Source organism: Monodelphis domestica, chromosome 7, assembly GCF_027887165.1.
Source record: "Monodelphis domestica isolate mMonDom1 chromosome 7, mMonDom1.pri, whole genome shotgun sequence".
NCBI lineage: Eukaryota > Metazoa > Chordata > Mammalia > Didelphimorphia > Didelphidae > Monodelphis > Monodelphis domestica.
In genome coordinates, this window is record NC_077233.1 from 229,600,087 (window position 1) to 229,620,380 (window position 20,294).

General features: G+C 35.9%; 1 protein-coding gene and 1 long non-coding RNA gene across 2 annotated transcripts in view; one reads left to right on the forward strand and one right to left on the reverse strand.

The window, feature by feature from the left end:
- Positions 1 to 1,310: 1,310 nt before the first annotated feature.
- MOSMO (modulator of smoothened) overlaps positions 1,311 to 20,294 on the reverse strand; it is a 78,820-nt gene continuing 59,836 nt past the window's right edge. The window contains exons 2-3 of the mRNA XM_007498234.2: positions 10,241 to 10,453; positions 1,311 to 5,233 (exon numbers count right to left, since the gene is read on the reverse strand). Of these exons, the coding sequence (XP_007498296.2) occupies positions 5,049 to 5,233; positions 10,241 to 10,453 (398 nt within the window). The 3' untranslated portion in view covers positions 1,311 to 5,048. The remainder of the gene's footprint in view (positions 5,234 to 10,240; positions 10,454 to 20,294) is intronic.
- LOC103097669 (uncharacterized) lies at positions 5,879 to 8,689 on the forward strand. Its single transcript, XR_469853.3, has 3 exons — positions 5,879 to 6,032; positions 6,597 to 6,671; positions 8,393 to 8,689. It is a non-coding gene; the product is annotated as an uncharacterized LOC103097669 (long non-coding RNA).

Here is a 20,294-nt window from a genome sequence, read left to right on the forward strand (position 1 = left end):
CATGTGATTCCATGAAAAATGAAGACTAAACAGAAAACCAGCCCATCATATTCAAGAAATTAATAAAAGAAAACTTCCCAGATCTAGAACCAGAAGGCAAAGTGAAAATACAAAGAATCTGCAATCTGAATGAAACTCCTAACTGAAAACACTTAGGAATATAATAGCCCAAATCCAGAGCTTTCAAGTCAAAGAAAAAGAAATTGCAAGCACAGGACAGAATTCAAATATGAAGGGGCCAGAATTGTACAAGACTCTATGCCTCGGTTACTATAAAAGAGAAGAAAAATCTCAAAATGTCTTCTAAAAGGCAAAAATAAAAGGCTTACAATCAAGAAAAATTTAATCTGCAAAAAAGCATAATTCTTCAGTAGAAGAAATAAACTTTAATAGAAAGCTTTCAAATATTTCTGATGAAACAATCACAGCTGAGTTGAGACTTTGAAATATACAAACACAGGAGCAAGAAAAAACCTTGAGGTAAAAGCACTTAAAAAGGCTAAACATTTAAGTACTTATAATAAGAGGAAAAGAGACAAGTACTCCCTACTATCTTCAAGGTTGTAGAGGAGGGGAGGTAAGAGATAAACACAGGAGGGCCTATGTGTGGTTTTGTTCTGTTTGGTCTTAAGAAAGTAAGAAAAGGGAGGGAAAAAGGAGGAAGAATGTTTCAAACTATATGAGGAGAATATACAAAAAAACATGGAGAAAAGTTGGGGAGTAGGAATTATGAACCTCACTCATTTGAACTGGGTAAAGAATGATTGAACACACACATAGTATGATGTAGGAATACATTACATTCAACAAAATTGATAGGAATAAACAAAGCAGAGGATTATTAAAGGGAGAGCAGAGTCAAGAGGGAGACAGTCACAAGCAAAACAAACTTCAACTTTATAAGGTTGTTCAGAAAAGGATTAAAAAGAAAGCAAATGAAAGAAACCTCAAGATCTGGGCTTAGTAAAGAAATGTGGGACAGAAGAGTAGGAAGAGCCCATTTTGATTTGAGATTACCAGTGCTGATCAGATTAATTCTCTTCTTCCACTTTTCTCTTTGTATAGGAGGTGAAGGACAAAGAGGAAAAGTTTAAAAAGTCGTGCTAGAGAGATGCACAATTAACAATCATAATAGTGAACATGAATGAAATTAGCTCACCCACAAAATGGAGCAGAATGGATTGGAATGCAGAATCCTAAAATACATTGTTTAAAAGCATTACACTTGAAATATGAAGTTTCAAGACAGAAGTTAAGATAAAAAGCTGGAAAAGAATTTGTTTTAGATGAATTCAAATCAATTGAATCAGTTTTAGTTTGTTTAGTAGACAATTTATTTTGATAAACTTGCTCAATAACAAAAATACAAGTGAAGAAAATTATGTTCATTTTATACAGCTTGTATTAACAATTTGTTTTGAAATTATTAATTGAAAAATGTTATAACCAATTAAAAAAAACAATCCTTAATAAAGTTTGGGATAATATACAGACTTTGAGCACAAACTTTAAAATCTCTTGAGGTGATAACAACCATTAACTCTTTTGTTGGGAATCCTACCCATGCAGACAATTTTTTCCTTCATATATTTTTCATCCTTCAAAATTTTCCAAAAGAACAGCTTACTGTTTTAATTGTGAAGGTATTTTTTCTTTTATCTCTATATACACATATACATATATATGTGTGTATATACATATATTTTAATGGGGGAGGGCGCAAACTTAGGTTCTGGAAAAAGCTAATAGTCAATAAAAACTTATGACCAAAAAGGCTTTTAACAAAAACCAAAACAAAATGCTACATGTGTTCTTCTGAGGAAGCCCACACCTCAAGAAAAAACCGTGATAAAGCTTTTCGAAAGCTAAAGCACATTCAACACTTTTCCAGGGCCTTTCTTCCAAATCAGTAGGTGTAATGCTTGATACCAAGACTTCCATTTAACATAACATACTAAAGAATTTATTCACAGAATGTCAAATAGGGATATCAAACCTTTGGGCAAAAGGCTGAAAATCAATTAGGTGTTTTGGTCATCTAGAATACAAGAAAAGAGCTGTCCTTTAAAAACAAAACAAAGTAGGTGGAGTCAAAGAATTACATAAACACATTAAAAACATAGAACATGGATTACCTTTGGAAAGAATGATACTGAAATACTTGTTTTTAATGAATTAAAGAATTTAAATGTTTACAGATACTTAGGCATGTTCAACAAGAACTTCCTAGAGTTTAAAACTAATCTTGTGCAAATAAAACCTATAAATAGTTTTCAGCAGATTTTACAGTGACGCTCTTAGGTATGAAAAAATGTACACAACTTTAAAAACAAAGTAACAGACAAAAAGTTTGACAAATGATTGCACCATAAACAGTGTTTTATATACAGTTTATAAGATATGATTTTCTGCTATAAATTAATACTGTACTATATAGTACTTAATATAGTGACCTTATTAAAGGCAACTGCCAATAGTTGTCTATTTTTTCACTTACAGGATTTATAGATTTGTTTATGTAAATGATTTTATTTTCATGTTTGGACCAGAAGAATCCAAAGATTTGACTTCACATACTACTAGATGAAGTTGGGGTTGCTTTGCTCCTGGGTATAACAGCTAGTGGGTCTGGCCAGTGAATGTTTCCAACTCATTGGTCATTCGCACACTGGATATTTTCCAAGATGATGATGAAATTAGAGACAATTTGATGGATTTGATAACAGATACTAAACAAAATCCTAAGACTTGTCATCTTACACGTAATACCATTCATTGTAAGTGAAGGAAGTAAACAAGTGGGGAAATTATTAGCAGCTGAGAAACTCTCTCTCCCCATGCCCATGATCCAGTTAAAATATTTTGTGAAACTATTTACAATAAGATTGATCTTTTGGAAGAAGAAAAGCTCTTAATCATATCATAAATTAATTTGAACCATACTTTGCTAACACTTCATTCAGTGGTATAACGGTTATATCCAAAACTTCATTTCTGAGTGACTCATTTTATTTGAGGACCAACCAAATCTCAATTGGCATAGCAACCCAGCAATCACAAATGTCCAGAGAACATATGTCCAGTAGTATTCATGTAATTGGATAGACATCATAATACTTTAGAAATTTTTTTCTTAGAATTTTTGCTAAGGTGATTTCTTCTTAGAAATTAAAAAATATATATTTACTGTTACATTTGGGGAATACTCTACAGATATACTAGAACTTCCAAAACAAACATGAGCTGATATACACTAAAATCTTTCTTAATTAACATTGGAGGTATATGAATGGCAAGTAGGTATATATGAATTATGTTAGAAGTTTTTGTTTTCTTTGCTTATACATCTTCCAGCCCTCATTTCCACCAAGTAATTCATGAATACTTCAAAATATAATGTAGTTTCCTGGAAATTTGCCCTCTGCAACAATTATTTAGGTATGTAATTATTTTGACAGGTATATTTGGTTTGCCACTTCACTGTAAAGAACAAAGGCTTGACTCTACTGCCAAAAAGTGTCCCTATGTACATAAAGGGGAGAATATTTATAGTATATTCATTTGGAGGGGGGAAATGAATTGAGGGAAGTGAGAAAGGACTATTTGTGATTTAAGGTTTAGCTGAAGTGTCTCTTTTAGGAAGAAACTTAAGTTGTGGGTTTAAACAGCCCTTAAAATAAATGTACATTGAAAAATGTTAGCTTTTAGCAAATAAGGCATATCAAATAAAAAAGTATTGCTTAGGTTTTTGATGGAGATGAATTAATGCTTAAATATAAATTCATCTTTTATTTAAGTATGAAGTTAGTATTTGTAAATGACCAAAATACTGCTATTTTCTCTAGTGAGTTTTGTAGTTATGTAGTTGCTGTGCTTAAACCTAGATCAATGCATTATTAATGTAACAGATAAAGCAAGTAGAAAAGAGAATCTCTGTACAACAGACAACAGCTGATAATAATTTAAATAGTGTCAGATTTCCCAAATTTGGGTTTGAAGTATGACATGATCTTGCTTTCTACCCTCATATACAAATAAATTAACCGTACAAAGAATCTTTAGCTTAACTTAAAATTGCACCTAGAAAAGTATGGGATTATTTGTACCTATTACAAAAACCTGTTAAAATCAAGGGCTGCTACAAAGAATGAGGTAAACTGAAGACTCTCTCCACACTGCAGCCTTCAGAGAAATGGCTTTTTTCTTTTGAGTTCTAGGTTTGCACACCACAGTGTTTTGCTAGCAAAGCATTCCAAGTTCTCTTCCAGGAACTGTGTAGGTATATATATATATGTATATAGACATATATACATACATATATACATACATATATATATATACACACATACACACACTGTATACTGCATCAGCAAAATATATATATTATATATATTTATATAAATATAAGGAAGATTCCCCCCACCCCCAAAGCAACATATTTCTTAATATGTTTTCTTGTTAAATTTTTTTTAAACACAGAGACCAGGGAATTAAGGTTTTCTTTTTTTTTTTTTTCAACACATATTTTAGCAAACACATTTTGATCTATTGGCTTCTTGGTGCAGTAATGCAACAGCAATTCATTTGGGGGTCAAAGGCTTATCCTATCACAAGGGAGTTTTGTACACTAATATCTTAGGAGTGAGGCCAGCCCCACGTGAACTTTTCTTGCAACCATCTGGTCCACCATAAGTTCATAAATACTTTAAAAAAAATGAATCAGACAAAAACAGAACGGTACAGTCACTTAGGGCCATATGCTTTTCAGTATAAAGCATTCTTCTTCACTAGGTTGCTATCACAGTGCAGACCTGACTGCCTGAATATGCTCAGGAGATTTAGTCAATGTTGTCTGTATTTGGTTATGGAAAAGGCTCTCCATTTTAATCCAAAGTGCATAGTGAGAACGAGTCAACACATTTCTCTTTTCAGTAACAGATAGCTTCATCTAAGCATCCTCCTGAGAATAGGACTGCTCAGATGCCTTGCCTTTGTTCTCCCCACCCGCCATCTTTCCCACAAAAGAAGTCAAGCAGTTTAGACATTCATCAGCCAGGTAAACAAACTTTGCCAGCAAATAGAAGTCCCACTATTGTAAAGAAAATTGATAAGACAAATAGTACATATGAAGACCCAACTACTGTATTGTTGGGCAGTTTATAAGGTTGACCTCCAACTTCATTGATGTAAAATCCTATTGGAAATATTAGGGCAGCCATACAGAAAAGGATCACTGTAAAACAAACCAAAAAACCAGAAATTAGTGAGGCAATTTGGCGATTTATAAAACAACAACAATTTGGCAAAAAAGATAGTTATGAAAGGAATAAAGTTTGATAGAAGTTGGGAATTGAGCCACAGTATTATTAACATCAATAGTAAAAAAATATTCTGTTAAAAGATAGCTCATCCTTACATTTACTTGAATACGCCAAATCCATGGAACATAATTTAAAAGAGTAAAAATTTTATGTACCTTAATACAGTGTTATTCTTAACTCCAGTGCTTAAATTGTAAAAGTTTTGTATCATACTTCGTAAGTACTTCCTTGTTTTATTGAGAGGTCTACTACTGACTAATTCATTGGTTAAGTCACCAACTTTCAGGGGCAGCTGGGTAATTCAGTGGATTGAGAGCCAGGCCCAGAGATGGGAGGTCCCAGGTTCAAATGTGACCGCAGACACTTCCCAGCTTGACCCCCATTGCCTAGCCCTTACTACTCTTCTGCCTTGGAACCAATACACAGTACTGATTCCAAGATGGAAGATAAAGGTTTAAAAAATTAAAAATTAAAAAAAAAAAAAGATGACACCAACTTTCTGTTCCTCTGATGGATGCTCACTTATGGAGAATGGGACCCAAAGGCCAGGTCCAACATAAAAATTTGGTGTTTTTTTAAATTATAAAATTAAAAAGTCAATCAGTATCTTTTAGTACTGCCTTTTAAATATCAATACTTTCAGTGTTTTTTATGGTTACAGGTCATAGAACATTCATCTCTGAGGAAGTGAAAGTAAAAATCCTCCCAAAGGTAAAAGAAGCACAGTACAAACCAGGAATGATGAAGAAGTGGAACAAAGAATGTCATCAAAGAATTGTATTATTAAAAAAATAGATGGACTGGGGGGGGGGGGGAGGGAGAAGCTGGGTAGCTTAGTGGATTGAGAGCCAGGCCTAGAGACAGGAGATCCTGGGTTCAAATCTGGCCTCAGACATTTCCCAGCTGGGTGACCCTGGGCAAGTCACTTAATCCCCATTGCCTAGCCCTTACCACTCTTTTGCCTTAGAACCAATATACAGTATTGACTCCAAGATGGAAGGTAAGGGTTTAAAGAAAAAGAAAAAAGATGGACTGGTTGTGTAGTGAAGGGCTGCTTGTGTGCTCAACTATCAAATATACAATGTCAGTAGGACAAAAGGAAGGCCAGCACATTGTATGGAAGCTCTGTGGTAAATGTATACAGAGTGAGAGCTGCAGGGGATGGGCAAGTATGGTTGGGTTGAAATATGCATAACTGGAGGGAATAGAATACTTATATGAATGAGATTTTGAATCCGCTTGTGTATGTTGACTATTTCTTTATTTTGATTTAAGAGAAATGGTGAAAAGATAAAAACCTGCTGCGTTCACACCACAAGTACTTGAAGACATTCCACAACACAGAAAGTGGTAAGGACAGAGATTCACCATTGCCTATAGGTCCTGGGGAATTTAGCAATTATCTAGAAGGTATCTGCATTGTCCAAATAGTTGCTTTTTACCACAAATAATGTTCTAAAAAAATAAAATCCCTCTCAAGTTCTTGGGCATGGGTTTATATGGAAAAGCAGATTTTAAAAGACCTTCTTTTGCTTCACCTATCCAAATGCAATTAAGTAAACTACAATGAAAAATGCCTGTCAAAACTCTACTGGATAGGCATAAAAATTTTCATATGTCTGGGTCAACAGTTCTTAGTATGCTTGTGGAAAGTGTTTTAGAAAAGTATGCCCCACTGTTTCCAAGAAAAAAGTTTGAGTGTTTTGAAACGAACTTTACCCATATGTACTAATCAAATATTAATTCTATCCTTTATAGGTTAACTAGTTTGGAATCTAGAAAATCACTTTCTACATATAGTATAATGCAAAACAAGATAGATAGCTGTCTTGCTCATCAAGAGAAAAAATGGTGGTATAGTAAATAATGATTTTATCTAGGGCCGGCAATGGCCACTTCCTAGATTATTTTATACAATGTGCTGATGGTTCTTATGATTTAATATAATTTGATAAGAGATCTGGAGTCATAATTTAAGTTTCCAAAACACCCAACTTATTAAAATACAAGACAAGAAAAATACTTAAAAAAAAGTTTGTTTTTTTCTTAAATCTTTACCTTCCATCTTAGAATCAATTATTGTATTTTGGTTCTAAGGCAGAACAGCAAGGGCTAGGCAATGGGGGTTAAGTGACTTGCCCAGTATCATACAGCTAGGAAGCGTCTGAGGCCAGATTTGAAAACAGGACCTCTCGTCTCTAGGCCTGGCTCTCAATCCACTGAGCCACCTAACTGCCCTAAGAACAATTCTTTTTTAACTAATTTTCTTAATATTTAAAAAACTGGTCACCTACCTTAATCTTATACTCAAAATCAAGTTAATGGAAAAATACTTTAAGGAAATAATTTTACTGCTGCTAGTTTTGGCAATTGATATGTAAATGACATGCAAACTCCCACTTTCTCCTAACCCCATTATAAAATTAATATTCACACTTTATAATGGTATCCCATTAAAATAATCATCAATATTTTATATGAGTTGAATATTTTCCAAACTGGCAAGAAAAGGCTTAACAACATTTTTAAAGGAAGCAGATTCTTACTCACTATGATCTTGGTTGACATCCAAAGACATACAATCACTATGCTTCTTAGGCTTAAGATAAATTTTGTATCTATACTTTTTTATTGGTTACAAGGAAACATTAAGGTACTTGAGACTTTAAAATGATATTTTGATGATGATAATGAATCTCTTAATTCCCGAACAAAAGCTGAGATGTGCTGGCAGATTAGGAGGAGACAGAGGTTAGAAGAGACAAGCCTAGCAGCATGGCATAGTGTCAAGAACACTGACCTCACAGCCAACAGACATTTGTTCAAGCCTCAACTTTGTGGTTCATTAGCCTAATAGTTTTGAGACTTGTGGTCAATTTAACTCCCTGAAATTTAATTGTATTCTCTTATTTAAAAACATGCACAATAATACCCCTACCTGCATGCCAAAGAGGGTTAAGAGAAAATTGCTTTGCAAATGGCAAGGCACTATATAAGTGTGGATTATAATTTTTATTTATAAGGTCTTTCAGTAAACATGATCAAAGACATTTTGCTTTCCCTTCTATTAGGTTTCACACTGAAGTCTCTTCTAAGTTTCCCCACAGAAGAATCCATCAAACAATGACCTGACTGATTCATGAACCAATATGACCAATGTTTAAGAGATATTGGTGCCTAATATAGAACAGTATATAACAAGATCAAGATAATCTTCAAAGTTGAGATATAAACACTAGGGGGAGCCCATTCTCTCCTGTTATTGCCACTCTATAGCAGATGGATTCATCACAACAGACTAAAACATTAAGCTTGAGGCTTATTCCACCAAACTTCAAACTTTCTCTGCTGGAAGATAAAGTTTAATAAAGAAGTCAAATTAATTACTGCTCCTAATTTTGATCACCTGAACTAAGGGCCTATACATTAGTTTCAGTCTACTCAATTTATAGCAATTACCAATAACCACATGCAGAGGCAGACCTCATACTAATATTTTGACAAAATCTAGGGATAAATTCTTCCAATTATGGCTATATTTTAATTCATAAAGAATGAACTTCAAACAGCAAAAATTAATTGCTTTTTGTACCAACTCATAAAGTTCCTGTTTAAATCTCTATTTAGTATTCCCTAATTCAGGCATTTTTGTTTTCCTTAAACTGTCTCGGGGCACAGATCTAAGTAAGTGAGGAGACTGTCTTCAATGGTGAGTTCTCCTATATTAAGGTGAAAGGTGAAAACACCAGTTTGTTCCTTAAATAGGTAATAATAGTTGAGTAACTGTTTTTATGTCCATAGGGGGAAAAAAATAAAGAATGGGAACAGAAAGAAAAAGAGTAATAGAAAAATTAGAAGAAAAAGAACATATACTAATATAAAAAGACATTCAGATTCCCACAAAGAATGATTAATAGCTTCTTGGAAAAACAAATCTATGTTTTGGCCTTTTGAGATGTTGCCACTAATGATTTATGAAAAATTGTTAACTTTTCACAACTGTAGAGGCAAATGGAGCTATAATTTCCTTATATTTGTATGACAGGCTAGGTAATATGAAGTTGAGGGCAAATCCAGTCCATGGGCTAGTGTCTCTACGCCCATTTTATATTAAATGTTTTTTGCTGACTTGAAATTTGGGGTAGGTCAATGAACCAGAAGTTCCCTATATCATCATTATTTATCCCTAAAAATCATCACATTTCTCTACTGCTTTCATATCTCCCTGAAGAGTAATAGATAAAGCAAAATGATAGAAATGACTTTTCTTTTGCATTTTGATCTCTTTGATTGGACTCTAAGTTAAGCCTTCTTTTTATTTTGTAGTTAGGCTCAATTTTCTAAGTCACAAGAGGACATGTGGCATATACATTCATCACAATTTTGAACAATGTTTGACAACAATGTGTAGAACAGTTGATACATATTTATTACAAAATCAAACCTGTAGATTCTTCCATGCTCATAGCAGATATGTAAAAATAAGCAAAAGTATAATTTTGTATTTCTGAATCCTTTCTTTTGATTTATTTTTGGTATGGAGACCCAACTGCCTGTAAGACCAATGGCCACTTTGAGGCAAAAAACTGGACCAACTATGCTACGAAACAAACAAGAAACAAATTAAAAAAATAATAAAGACAGAAGAAGTCTTTAAAGTAGTCTAGGGTTTTGAATTACTAATCTTAAGTAAAAGCTTTGAATTCCTAATAGACTGCAGTAGTTCTCTTTGTATATAGTGCATGTCATGCTAAATTGGGCACTATGGCCTATGCTAAGAACAGAGTACTTTGATGTTTATTGATGTTCTTTGTTGATGTTCTTTGATGATCATGAAGAACTGATTATTTGCCTCTATTTTTCTTCATAATGTCATTAGTTTGCTTTCCTGACAAATTTAGCAAACACAGATTACTTACTTCCAGTGAATGCTATCCAACGAGCATATTTTGTAGCTTCTCTTCGCCAATGGGAAGCCACCAGCAAGCCACATGTGACAGTCAATGAAATGATTCCCATGATGATGAAAAACAACGTGGTAACCCATTCAGGGGGAAGCCGGGGAGGAATACATGTCCTGTCACGTCCATGGATCGTTTGACACTGCCGTACAAGGCCCACAGTGAGTGCTCCTAGAGAGATGTAAAACGTGGGGAAATGTTTATGGGACTGAGATTCTTCCTTCCTCCTCCCCCAAAACAAACTGAACTGTCCCTAATTTAAACCACTAGGTTAAAGCAATTATGATGCTTCATGAAATGGTCTTTGGAGCTAATGAACTTTTAACTTGAGAAACACTGGGAATGAGGTCAATCTAGTGCATTTAATTCCACTTGGGCCCTGGAAAGCCACAGATTGAGATTTTCCCTTTGACTGTCCTAGCTCAGACTGTAGTGAAGCTCTTTTTAAACATGCAATATAAACTATTTAAAAATACATATGTCTATATAATAGATACTGAGCAGCTGGAACCATTTTGTCTTAGATGACCCCCCCTCCCCACTGTGTATTACTTTTTATGGAGTCACTGGAGACAATACTTTATAAGAAAACCATGCTAACAAAATTAAATATCTTGGAATTTGCCAAATCACCATATAATGAAAGTTCTACAAAGGGTCAAGCATTAGAAAAACTACCTTAAACTTTCCCACTTAAACCCCTGCAAATATGCTGGAAAAGACTTTCCCATTTAGTAAGTTCAGCAAATTTAGAACATAATAAAAATACTATGTCCATAATTTTAAATAGTCACTGGCATAGCATTGTCAGGAAACCACTATAGCACAAACAACAAAAGATATATGGAGAAAATTTTCAAATATTATCAGTTAATGGTTGTTATAAAACATTATTTCCTTCCAACATAAAATAGTTTCACACCAATACGGATTCCCCTCAAGTCAACAAATTCAATAGATTAAGGGCCTACTACAGTGATGGTGAACCTTTTAGAAACAGAGCCTCACTGCCTAGGTTGAGTGCCACTCCCCTTCCCCCAATTACCCCACACAGGGGAGGGAGGAAGCATTTCCATTAGGCTGCTGAGCGGAGGGGTGGGGGAAGTGAAGAATGTCCTCACTGAGTATATAGAGGGGGAGAGGTGTGGCCCAAGCTCTCCGCTCCTCTCCAGCTCTGCTGCCTGTGAGTCCCCCAAGATTCTCTGCCTTTCTAGTAATGAACTCTGGGGGGAAGAGGAGAGGGCACATGGCCACAGAGACTGCATGCCATGTTTGGCACCTGTGCCATATGTTTGCGATCACTGGCCTACTATATACAAGATGTTGAAGGTGATACAAAAACAAGAGAATTTTAATGTCAAGTAGTTTACACTCTAATAGGTATTGGTAAATATAACATGCATAAATTAAGACCATAACTACCACATAAAACAAAAGTGAATAAATAAGAGAGGCACAAAGTGTTCAGTTGTAAGCTGCCTCAAGGAAGAGTATCATGGAGAATAGCATTTGAGTTGGGTTTTTAAATGTAGATAGATAAAAAATTTCATTCCACACCAATGAATGAGGGACAACTTTGGACAGTGTTCATGGAATTGTAAATAGTTCAATTTGACTAGATCATAGAATGTATAGGAAAAAAACTGCACAAGTTAAGGCACGCCAGAGCCAGAGAGTAAAGAGTCATAAATACAAGGATGTTTGGACTGTATTGAGGAGTCAGCAAGGATTTCTGACAAGTTGTGATTAGATATATGTGTTAACGAATGTTAATATTGCAATGGTGTAAAGGAGTGGAGAAGAGTTAAAAAAGATGGATTAAGGGGCTATTTCAATAGTTTTGGCAAGATGTAATGAGGGCTTTGTCCAGATTGCTGGCAGTGGGAATGAAAAAGAGATAATCTATGTTGAACTTCATGGAAGAAGAACCAATAGAAATTTTAGCAACCATTTGGATATGGGAGGTTGATGAGAGGGAAGGATGAATCAAAGATGACTGGTTTTGAGCCTTACATGACTGGAATAATGATGCTGCCATTAATAGAGAAACTGTAAAGATCAAGTTTGAGGAAAAGATGAATATGATTTAAGAATTTGAGTGAGAATTCATTCACAGAATCTCAGACTCAGACACTAGAGTTTCAGTATTCATTTTTTATCAACTTCAATCACCAATCAAGAATTGTGGGAGAAAGTGTTACTTCTATACAAAAAACAGTTCCAACAAAAGTTACCTAAAAGAAAAGAAATGCCTGGGGATCTACCAAAAAACAATCCGTATATTTTTTGCCTCTAATTATTTTTTCAATGGGAAAAAAAAGGATCCTTGGACCTAAGACAATGATTTTTGTTTGTCCTATTTATATTTTCACTCATTAAGATAAAGAAACCTGCTATTAACAAGAAAGACTTTTTTAAGAACAAAATTTGTGCATTCAGAACTCCTAATATGTAATGGGTCGGCTGTGGAGGAGGTTGTGACAGTAGTCTAGGGTGTTTTAGCACCTTGGTTTTGCTAGTGAAGTATTTTTAGAAACAAGAATGAAATTAAGAGTAAATGAAGTAAGAAGTAAGTAGGTTATAGTCTCAAATGGTGCTGCAATCTTGGAATATTTTTTTAAAGTGCTAACTACTTATGACCGTAGCTCTTTAATTACAATTATCAGAAAAGATAGAGGGAAATAAAATTCAGGCAAGTTATGTTTTTTCCTCTGTTACAGCACTAACATAATCTTACACTTAGATCTATATGATTATCTTTGCACAGAAGAAAGAAAGGAATGTAATTGTTCCCAAGTTATTACTAAGGTATATGCCAGATTCATAGAACAGACTTTAACAGTAACACTATGCCTGCCTCTAGCCATAGCTTAGAATAGTATATGCCAAATTGAAATTCAGTTTTCTTGAACCTTAATACTACTCTTTAAATACTACTCTTATGATAATTGTTTGAGACAAATTAGAAAACCAGAGGAAAAATGACAACATATAGCTATCCTTGAATACCACTAACATTTTCTTGAGATGAAAACATGAAGGGGAAAGCCTCCTACAAAACTATAAACTTATGATGACAAAGCATTTTCTTGTGCTTTCTGAAAACAAAGAAGGCATTCACAGCAGACTCAAGAGCTCAGAACAGGAAACTACTCCTGACCATTGAGCAAAGGAAGGCCTCTAACAACAAGTTAACCTCTGTAGTCCCTATTCCCTAAATGAAAGCAGATTGCTCTATGAAAGGCTGTGAAAAAAAGACCAGAGAAAGGCTCCTTACAAAGTGGAATCTAAAAACAAAAACAAAAAACAACTCAAAAAACTCTTCAAAATAAAGTATAATTTGAAAAAAAAATCACCAAAGTATAATCTGATGAATTCTGATTATAGTCTTTTTGAGTAATCAAAAGGGCTTTATGCTAAAAAAAGATGAGGGAGAGAGAAGACTGTTTATGTATAATCTCCAAGTGAGATATTATAGGAGAAAGAAGCCACAAAGAATAGCAACTGAAATACTTAGAAATTTATAGGAGAAAAAAATCTAAGAAAATTTGGCAGTAAAATCCATGCAGCCTCAAAAGTCTACATACAAATGATCAGCTTAGGCAAATATTAAGAGGTTCTTTACACAAGGAAGCAAATTTGACCTAAAAAAAGTTTTCACTGAGTTGTGGTGGGATAAAACCTGTAACAAGATCATGGCTCTAGATCCATATACTTTATTCAAAAGAAAAAGGGTAGGCAAAGGGAAGTAGAAGTAAGGTAGTATGTAATATCATGGAACTATATTCATGGAAAGAAATTTAGGACTCAGGGAAGCTAAATCAAACAGAGAGTATCTGAAAGTGAACAGAAGTGATTTTGTCACTGGAATCTTGTCTGTTGTTCATTTTTCATTGTCAAAGAGGACCAATGACATCACTTGGGTGATACCCTGACTCGACATAACTTGCATTTAAGTGAGGCAGAGATGTGCAAAGTCACAGACGTTACTTTCTCTTCCAGAATCGTTGAAGTTCAGTGGCAGGACAAAAGTCAAGAGGACTAGTGATAGCATGGGAAGCAATACTGGGATGACCTTGGCATTTTCAATGTTCGATAAAGCTCTAAGCATTCCATAGCACCTTCTTCAGCTACCTTTGTGGTTGCTGAAACAATCATTCTCATCCACCCATTTTGTTGGGGGAAGTCTTCATATGCATAGGGTAGACATCTCCCTAACTCACCAATGGGTTTGAGGCTTGTCAGTTATCCTTTGTTTGGTCTGTCTGCCAAGGCAGGTGTGGCTGCTGAGCATGCTACAAGTTCTTGGAGTCAAAGCTAAGAGTTAGGTGAAAAAGTAGACAGGAAAGGTGGATGAATAGCTCTGAAAAGAACTTGGCAAACACTTATATCAGAGGTGCTAGTTCTCCCTAAACACCATGTACACCCCACAAGATAGAGCAATCAATACAGAAAGGTAGACAAATCAGCCTGTTTAGGGCCAAATAGAGGAATCTGTGTTTAATCCTCTGCAGCTTCTTGAATAAGGGCATAAACTATTCAGACTGGTGTTTTTAGAATATTACTTCGGCAGCTGTTTAGCTGGCAGATTGCAAAGGAGACAGAGACTTGAGGTAGCATGATCAATTAGGACACTGCAATAGTTCACATGAAAGATGATGAGGAACTAGAGTGGTTTGCCTTGTGAGTGCCGAGGAGATAGATGACTTTTGTATTTAGAAAAGACAAGCCTTGATGACTGATTAGGTATGGGAAGTATAAGAGAAGAAATGATTAAGGATGATTCCTAGGTTGTGTAAACTTGGATAACTAGAAGAATTAGGGGAAGGGAAGCTGGTAGTAAGGATGGATTTAGGAAGAAAGATAATTAGTTCAGTTTTACACATTCTGATTTTGAGATAGTTAAGATACCCAGGTAGAGATATCTAGTAAGCAATTTGTTCATAAATAAATATATTGGAGTTGATAAAATCACAAGGAAGTGTAAAAAGATAAGAGGACTCTGGGATTACAACTATGCATGAGAGATAACATATCATTGATGATCCTGCATACGGGACTAAAAAGAAATCAGTTGGAGAAAAAGGAAAGGACTCATGATATAACTATTTAAAAAACAACCAAAAAAACCACTAACAATCCAGAAGAAAATGAGTCGTTCAGTCATTCAGTCACGTCTGACTCTTCTTCATAATCTAGCACACTACTTCCATCCTATACGCTCTCAAAGTCTGTCCAAGTCCATATTCTTTATTTCTATGACACTATCTACACATCTTAATGTCTGTTTATCTTTATTCAAGGATCCTCAGAACTTTCACAAAAATTCATTTTTAATATATTTTTGTATTTATGGAATTTCTCATGTCAAATCTATCTGAAGTTAATATTCAGAATTTTTCAATGCAAAAAAGATAAGGCTCCAGAGGTGTGGGGAAGGAACATTTGACAGCTTCTACCAAATATACATTCAACCTATATACTAGCTATTTACTATTAAGTGGGTTATGAAAAGAATTTGTAACAAAAAGAGATACTAGGGCAGCTGGGTGGCTCAGTGGATTGAAAGCCTGGCCTAGAGACAGGAGGTCCTAGGTTCAAGTCTGGCCTCAAGATACTTCCCAACTGTGTGACCCTGGGCAAGTCACTTAAACCCCATTGCTTAGTCCTTACCACTCTTATGCCTTGGAGCCAATACACAGTACTGGTAAGGGAGGAAGGAAGGGGGGAGGGGGGGAGGGGTTTGGAGGGTAAACAAAATAACAATCCCAAATTATTATTTACATATGGTTTTGATAGAACTGAAATCATCGTGCTATAACTCATGTTATCAGTTAAGAAAAGATGTGCCCAACAAACTAGCCCCCTCTCTATTAAAACATATGGTAATTAACTATGGAGAATAATACTTGTGAAGAGTAAGCATATATGGCTGTGTAGTCGTAGTCTCTCGTTAATGGAGGATGACGATTGTCTTTGTGCATTTTCATTTATGGTATATAGATGAGTGTGCACAAAGACACTTGTGCATGAAGGGGATTTAAGTGGAAAAGTCGGTGCACAGAGACAGTCCCACTCTCTCAGCGTTGGAAGCCTGGGTCCAGTGGCACGAAAAGTCGTTACACCTGGAGACTTCCTCAGCTGCATTGGATGGCAGTGTTGTCCTTTGTGCTCCAACACGCCCTAAGCACTCCACAGTGCTTTGCTGCGTCGCCCTCTCAGCCGTTGAACCTTCTTGTTGGTTTCTTCCATCTGTTCAGCCGAAGCAGTCTTCACAAGCTGGGTGAGCAAGGCCCTAGTTCACCAGGGGTCTACGACCTGATGGCTACCCTCACAAGGTTTAGCTGGCCTGTTGAAGCCGTTGCCTGGGGTATGGTTGCTGCCGAATGCTAGCAGCTACTAAGAGCCACAAGTGAGAGCTGGGTGTCAGGTGAGGGTCAGAGGCTGGAGAGCTGCTCTAGGAGGGCACAACAAGCCCTCCATACCAGAGATACTACCCCTCCCTGAGCACCCCATACAGTATTTAATGGTATCTTTTAATTGGTTCTTTTAAAATTGTGATCTGTGATTTAGAAGTTATTGGATGGTACCCTTCTTACTGCTCCTTCCCTTCCCTTCCCCCAGTTCCACTCAGAAAATTCAGCTGCCCCAAGAGCACCTTTTAAAATTGTGAGTTAGCCAAACCAAACACAAAACATCTTTCCCCTTACCTCAATAACAAATCTCTCACAGCTCTGCAGCCAGTCAATTGTTCATTCCAAAGGTGCTGAAAGACCCAGGTGATATCAATGCAGGGAGAAGGCCCAGAGAATGAACAAAAGCAGCTTTTCCCAAATAGAGAAAGTTTTGTGATGCACTTAGTCTCAAGAATTAGCAACTTAATGTAATTCCATACCCCCCCCCCCCCCCCCACATCTGCCCAGGCACTAACAGTATCAGAAGTTGTCCTTTGTTGTATACTTAGTAAAACACATCTGGTCCAATCTTTTGACAGTCCCTAGAACCATCACTTTGAAAGATAGTTTCATAGCCAGAATCCATGAGGATGGCAGGATGACAAGAGATAAAAAATGCAACACAAAAAAAATTATGTCACTTGAACTAAAAATTGTATAAATTGAGGGATTTTCTGTCTATCCTCTGGTACTGTCTTGTGCCTTTGGCCTAAGGGAATGTTCTGCTCTTGTGTAATAGCCAATAAAAGCTGTTGGATGTTTTCCATCTCATCTCAGCCTCTCAGATTTTGTTTTGGGTACTCCAGGGGTATAGCCCACAATTAGGGAATTCCAATTTTATCCCAAACACTATGAAGATGGATGATACATGCTCAAGAATAACATTCTGAAGATACAAAGAGAAACAATTTCATTAGGGAGGAAAAATTGGATTTGTCTAAGGCAGTGATGGTGATGTATGACACAGGTGCCAAAGACAGCATGCAGAGCACTCTCTGTGGTCACGTGCCCCCTCCCCCCTCCCCCCAGAGTTTGTTACTAGAAAGGCAGAAGGACTTGGGCAGAGTTCTTCCCCTCACCCTCTCCACCATGCCTGATGACATGTTTTATATCCCCGCCCCTCTGCCCAGTAGCCAATGGGAGCACACAGGGGGGTAAGGTGGGTGGTTCACAGGCAGCAGAACTGGAGGGGAGCAGAGTTTGTGTCACACCTTCCCCTCTCTACACTCACTGAGGACAATCTTCACTTCACCCTCCCCTCTGTCCAGCAGCCCAATGGGAGCGCTTCAGAACTCCCCTGTGTAGGGTAATTGGGGGGGCATGCCTGGCACTCAGTGGTGGGAGGGGTAGGGCACATGGTCTCTTGGGAGGTGGGCATAGCACTACTGTTGTAAAAGGTTCGCCTTCACTGGTCTAAGGGAACTCACTTACCAATTTATATTTTAAAAAGAAGCAAGGATGGCTAGAAGAATAAATAGAAGAGTGTGGCCTAGACCTATAAAAAGTGGCAGGAATCTTAAAGCTTGAAATGAAATGAAGATGGCAAGAGAAAGTAAAGACAACAAAAAGAGTTTTTAAAAAGTGGTGCAAGCAATTTGAGATACGAGAAGTCATAGTAGGGATTTTTTGCTTTAAGTCACAAATAGACATTTGAATCATGAGCTTCTGCCACCCTCCACTAGACAGTCTACCAAATGTTTGGTTCCACAAGTTACACGAGGCTGTCTTGTTTGGTTCAATTTTTATCTGGCCGTGTGAGCATCTGTATTGAATTGCTTTTGATTGCTTTTGCTTTCTTCTTCTGTCTTTATTATCAAGTTTGGGGACAAATTTCTTAACTTTTAATCATGGGTCCTGATGATGAAGGAATTGAAGGAGTTACAGCAGTAGCAGCATGGGAAGTTTTGCAGGAAATTAGTGGGGAGGAGCCTGAGGTGGATGAGGTAATCAGTACAACTGAGATTAAGGAAATGTTGAGGATTTGGGAAAAAATTAAAGAGTTTATTGAAAAGACATCCAGAAAAAGTTGCAATAGGTCACATGTGGGATCTGTATAATGATACTGTTTTAACATTATTGAAATGTTCTGAAAAGGAGGAAGAAACAAATTTCTAAAGAAAGGTTTTTGTTCAAATGGGCTTGAAGTGAAATCAAGGAAAGTGTGGCAAAACAGCCAAAATATAATGAAGAAAATGATGATAACTAAGTAAAGTAAAAAAATAGCAATTAAGTTTAGCAGTAAAGTTATATATCATAAGTAATGTGTAAGGTTAATTTTGCATTTAAATGTAGCATGATGTGTGTAGAAAGTAAGTTATGTTAAGCGATAGGGCTTGAAATGAAAATCTTCTCTGCCAGCATGACCTTGAAGGTAAATAACATTTCATAAGCAAGTTTATGTCTTTGCATCCTTTCTTATTATCTATAAATATATTTATTTGTTATTTATAAAGTACAGTTTAATATTTATATTATAAAGCAGTTAAAACAAAAACAATTATGTAGTTTTTTTTGTGGCTGGAATGGATTAATTGCATTTCCATTAATTTAAGTGGGGAAATTCAATTTGTCATATGAGCAAATTGAGTTATAAGCTTGGCCATGGAACAAATTAAACTCGTATGTCAAGGTGCTGCTGTACTGAAATGGAAAAGGGGACTCAAAGAAGAAAAAGGAACTTTGAAATGGATAAAAAAATGATAACTGATAAGACAGAGAAGGTAGAACTGTTCAATATTCATTTTGTTTCTGCTTTCTTTGCAAAGAATGACTTTTACCTTGGCAATGACAGACGAAAAATAACTAACAAGAAGTTGACACCCAAGATAATTAAAGAGGTAATAAGAAAGCACCTAGTTCCCCTTGATGAATTCAAGTTATTTGGCCCAAATGAACTAAGTCTATAAGTCCTGAAAGAACTGGAAGATATGACTGCTGAGCTCCTAATCAGTAATATCTAAAAGGTCACAGAAAACAAGAGAGGTACCACAGAGTGTCCTGATTTTGAGAAGTGTATATGAATCTGAAATCTACAGTCCAATGAATTTAACCATAATTCCTGAGGAAATTATATAATGGCTTTTAAAAGAAATGATTGCAGAACATCTAGATATAAGATTTTAAAAGGCCAGCAATGGCTTCATCAAGAATAGGATATACCAAACTAATCTCATTTTTTTTTTTGCTAGGAATTATGGATTGTACTAGTAAATAATGTTACCTAGATGTTAGCAAAGCTTTTGCTAAACTATTTCAAGTAATTCTTATGGAGAAGTTGGAGAGATGTGGAAAATAATACAATAAGATGGATTTAGAATTGATTGGATGTCAGGACTGAACGAGTAGTTGTTAATGGTTCAATGTTAATGTGGCAGCAGGTTTCCAGAGGAGTACCACAGGGATCTATGATTGGCCTTGTGTGTTAAGGTTTTCTTAAAAAAAACTTTTTTACTTTCTGTCTTAGTAACAACTCTACAACAGAAGGGTAAGGGCTAGGTAAACAGGGTCAAGTGACTCACAGCTATAAAGTGTCTGAAGACATATTTGAATCCAGATCC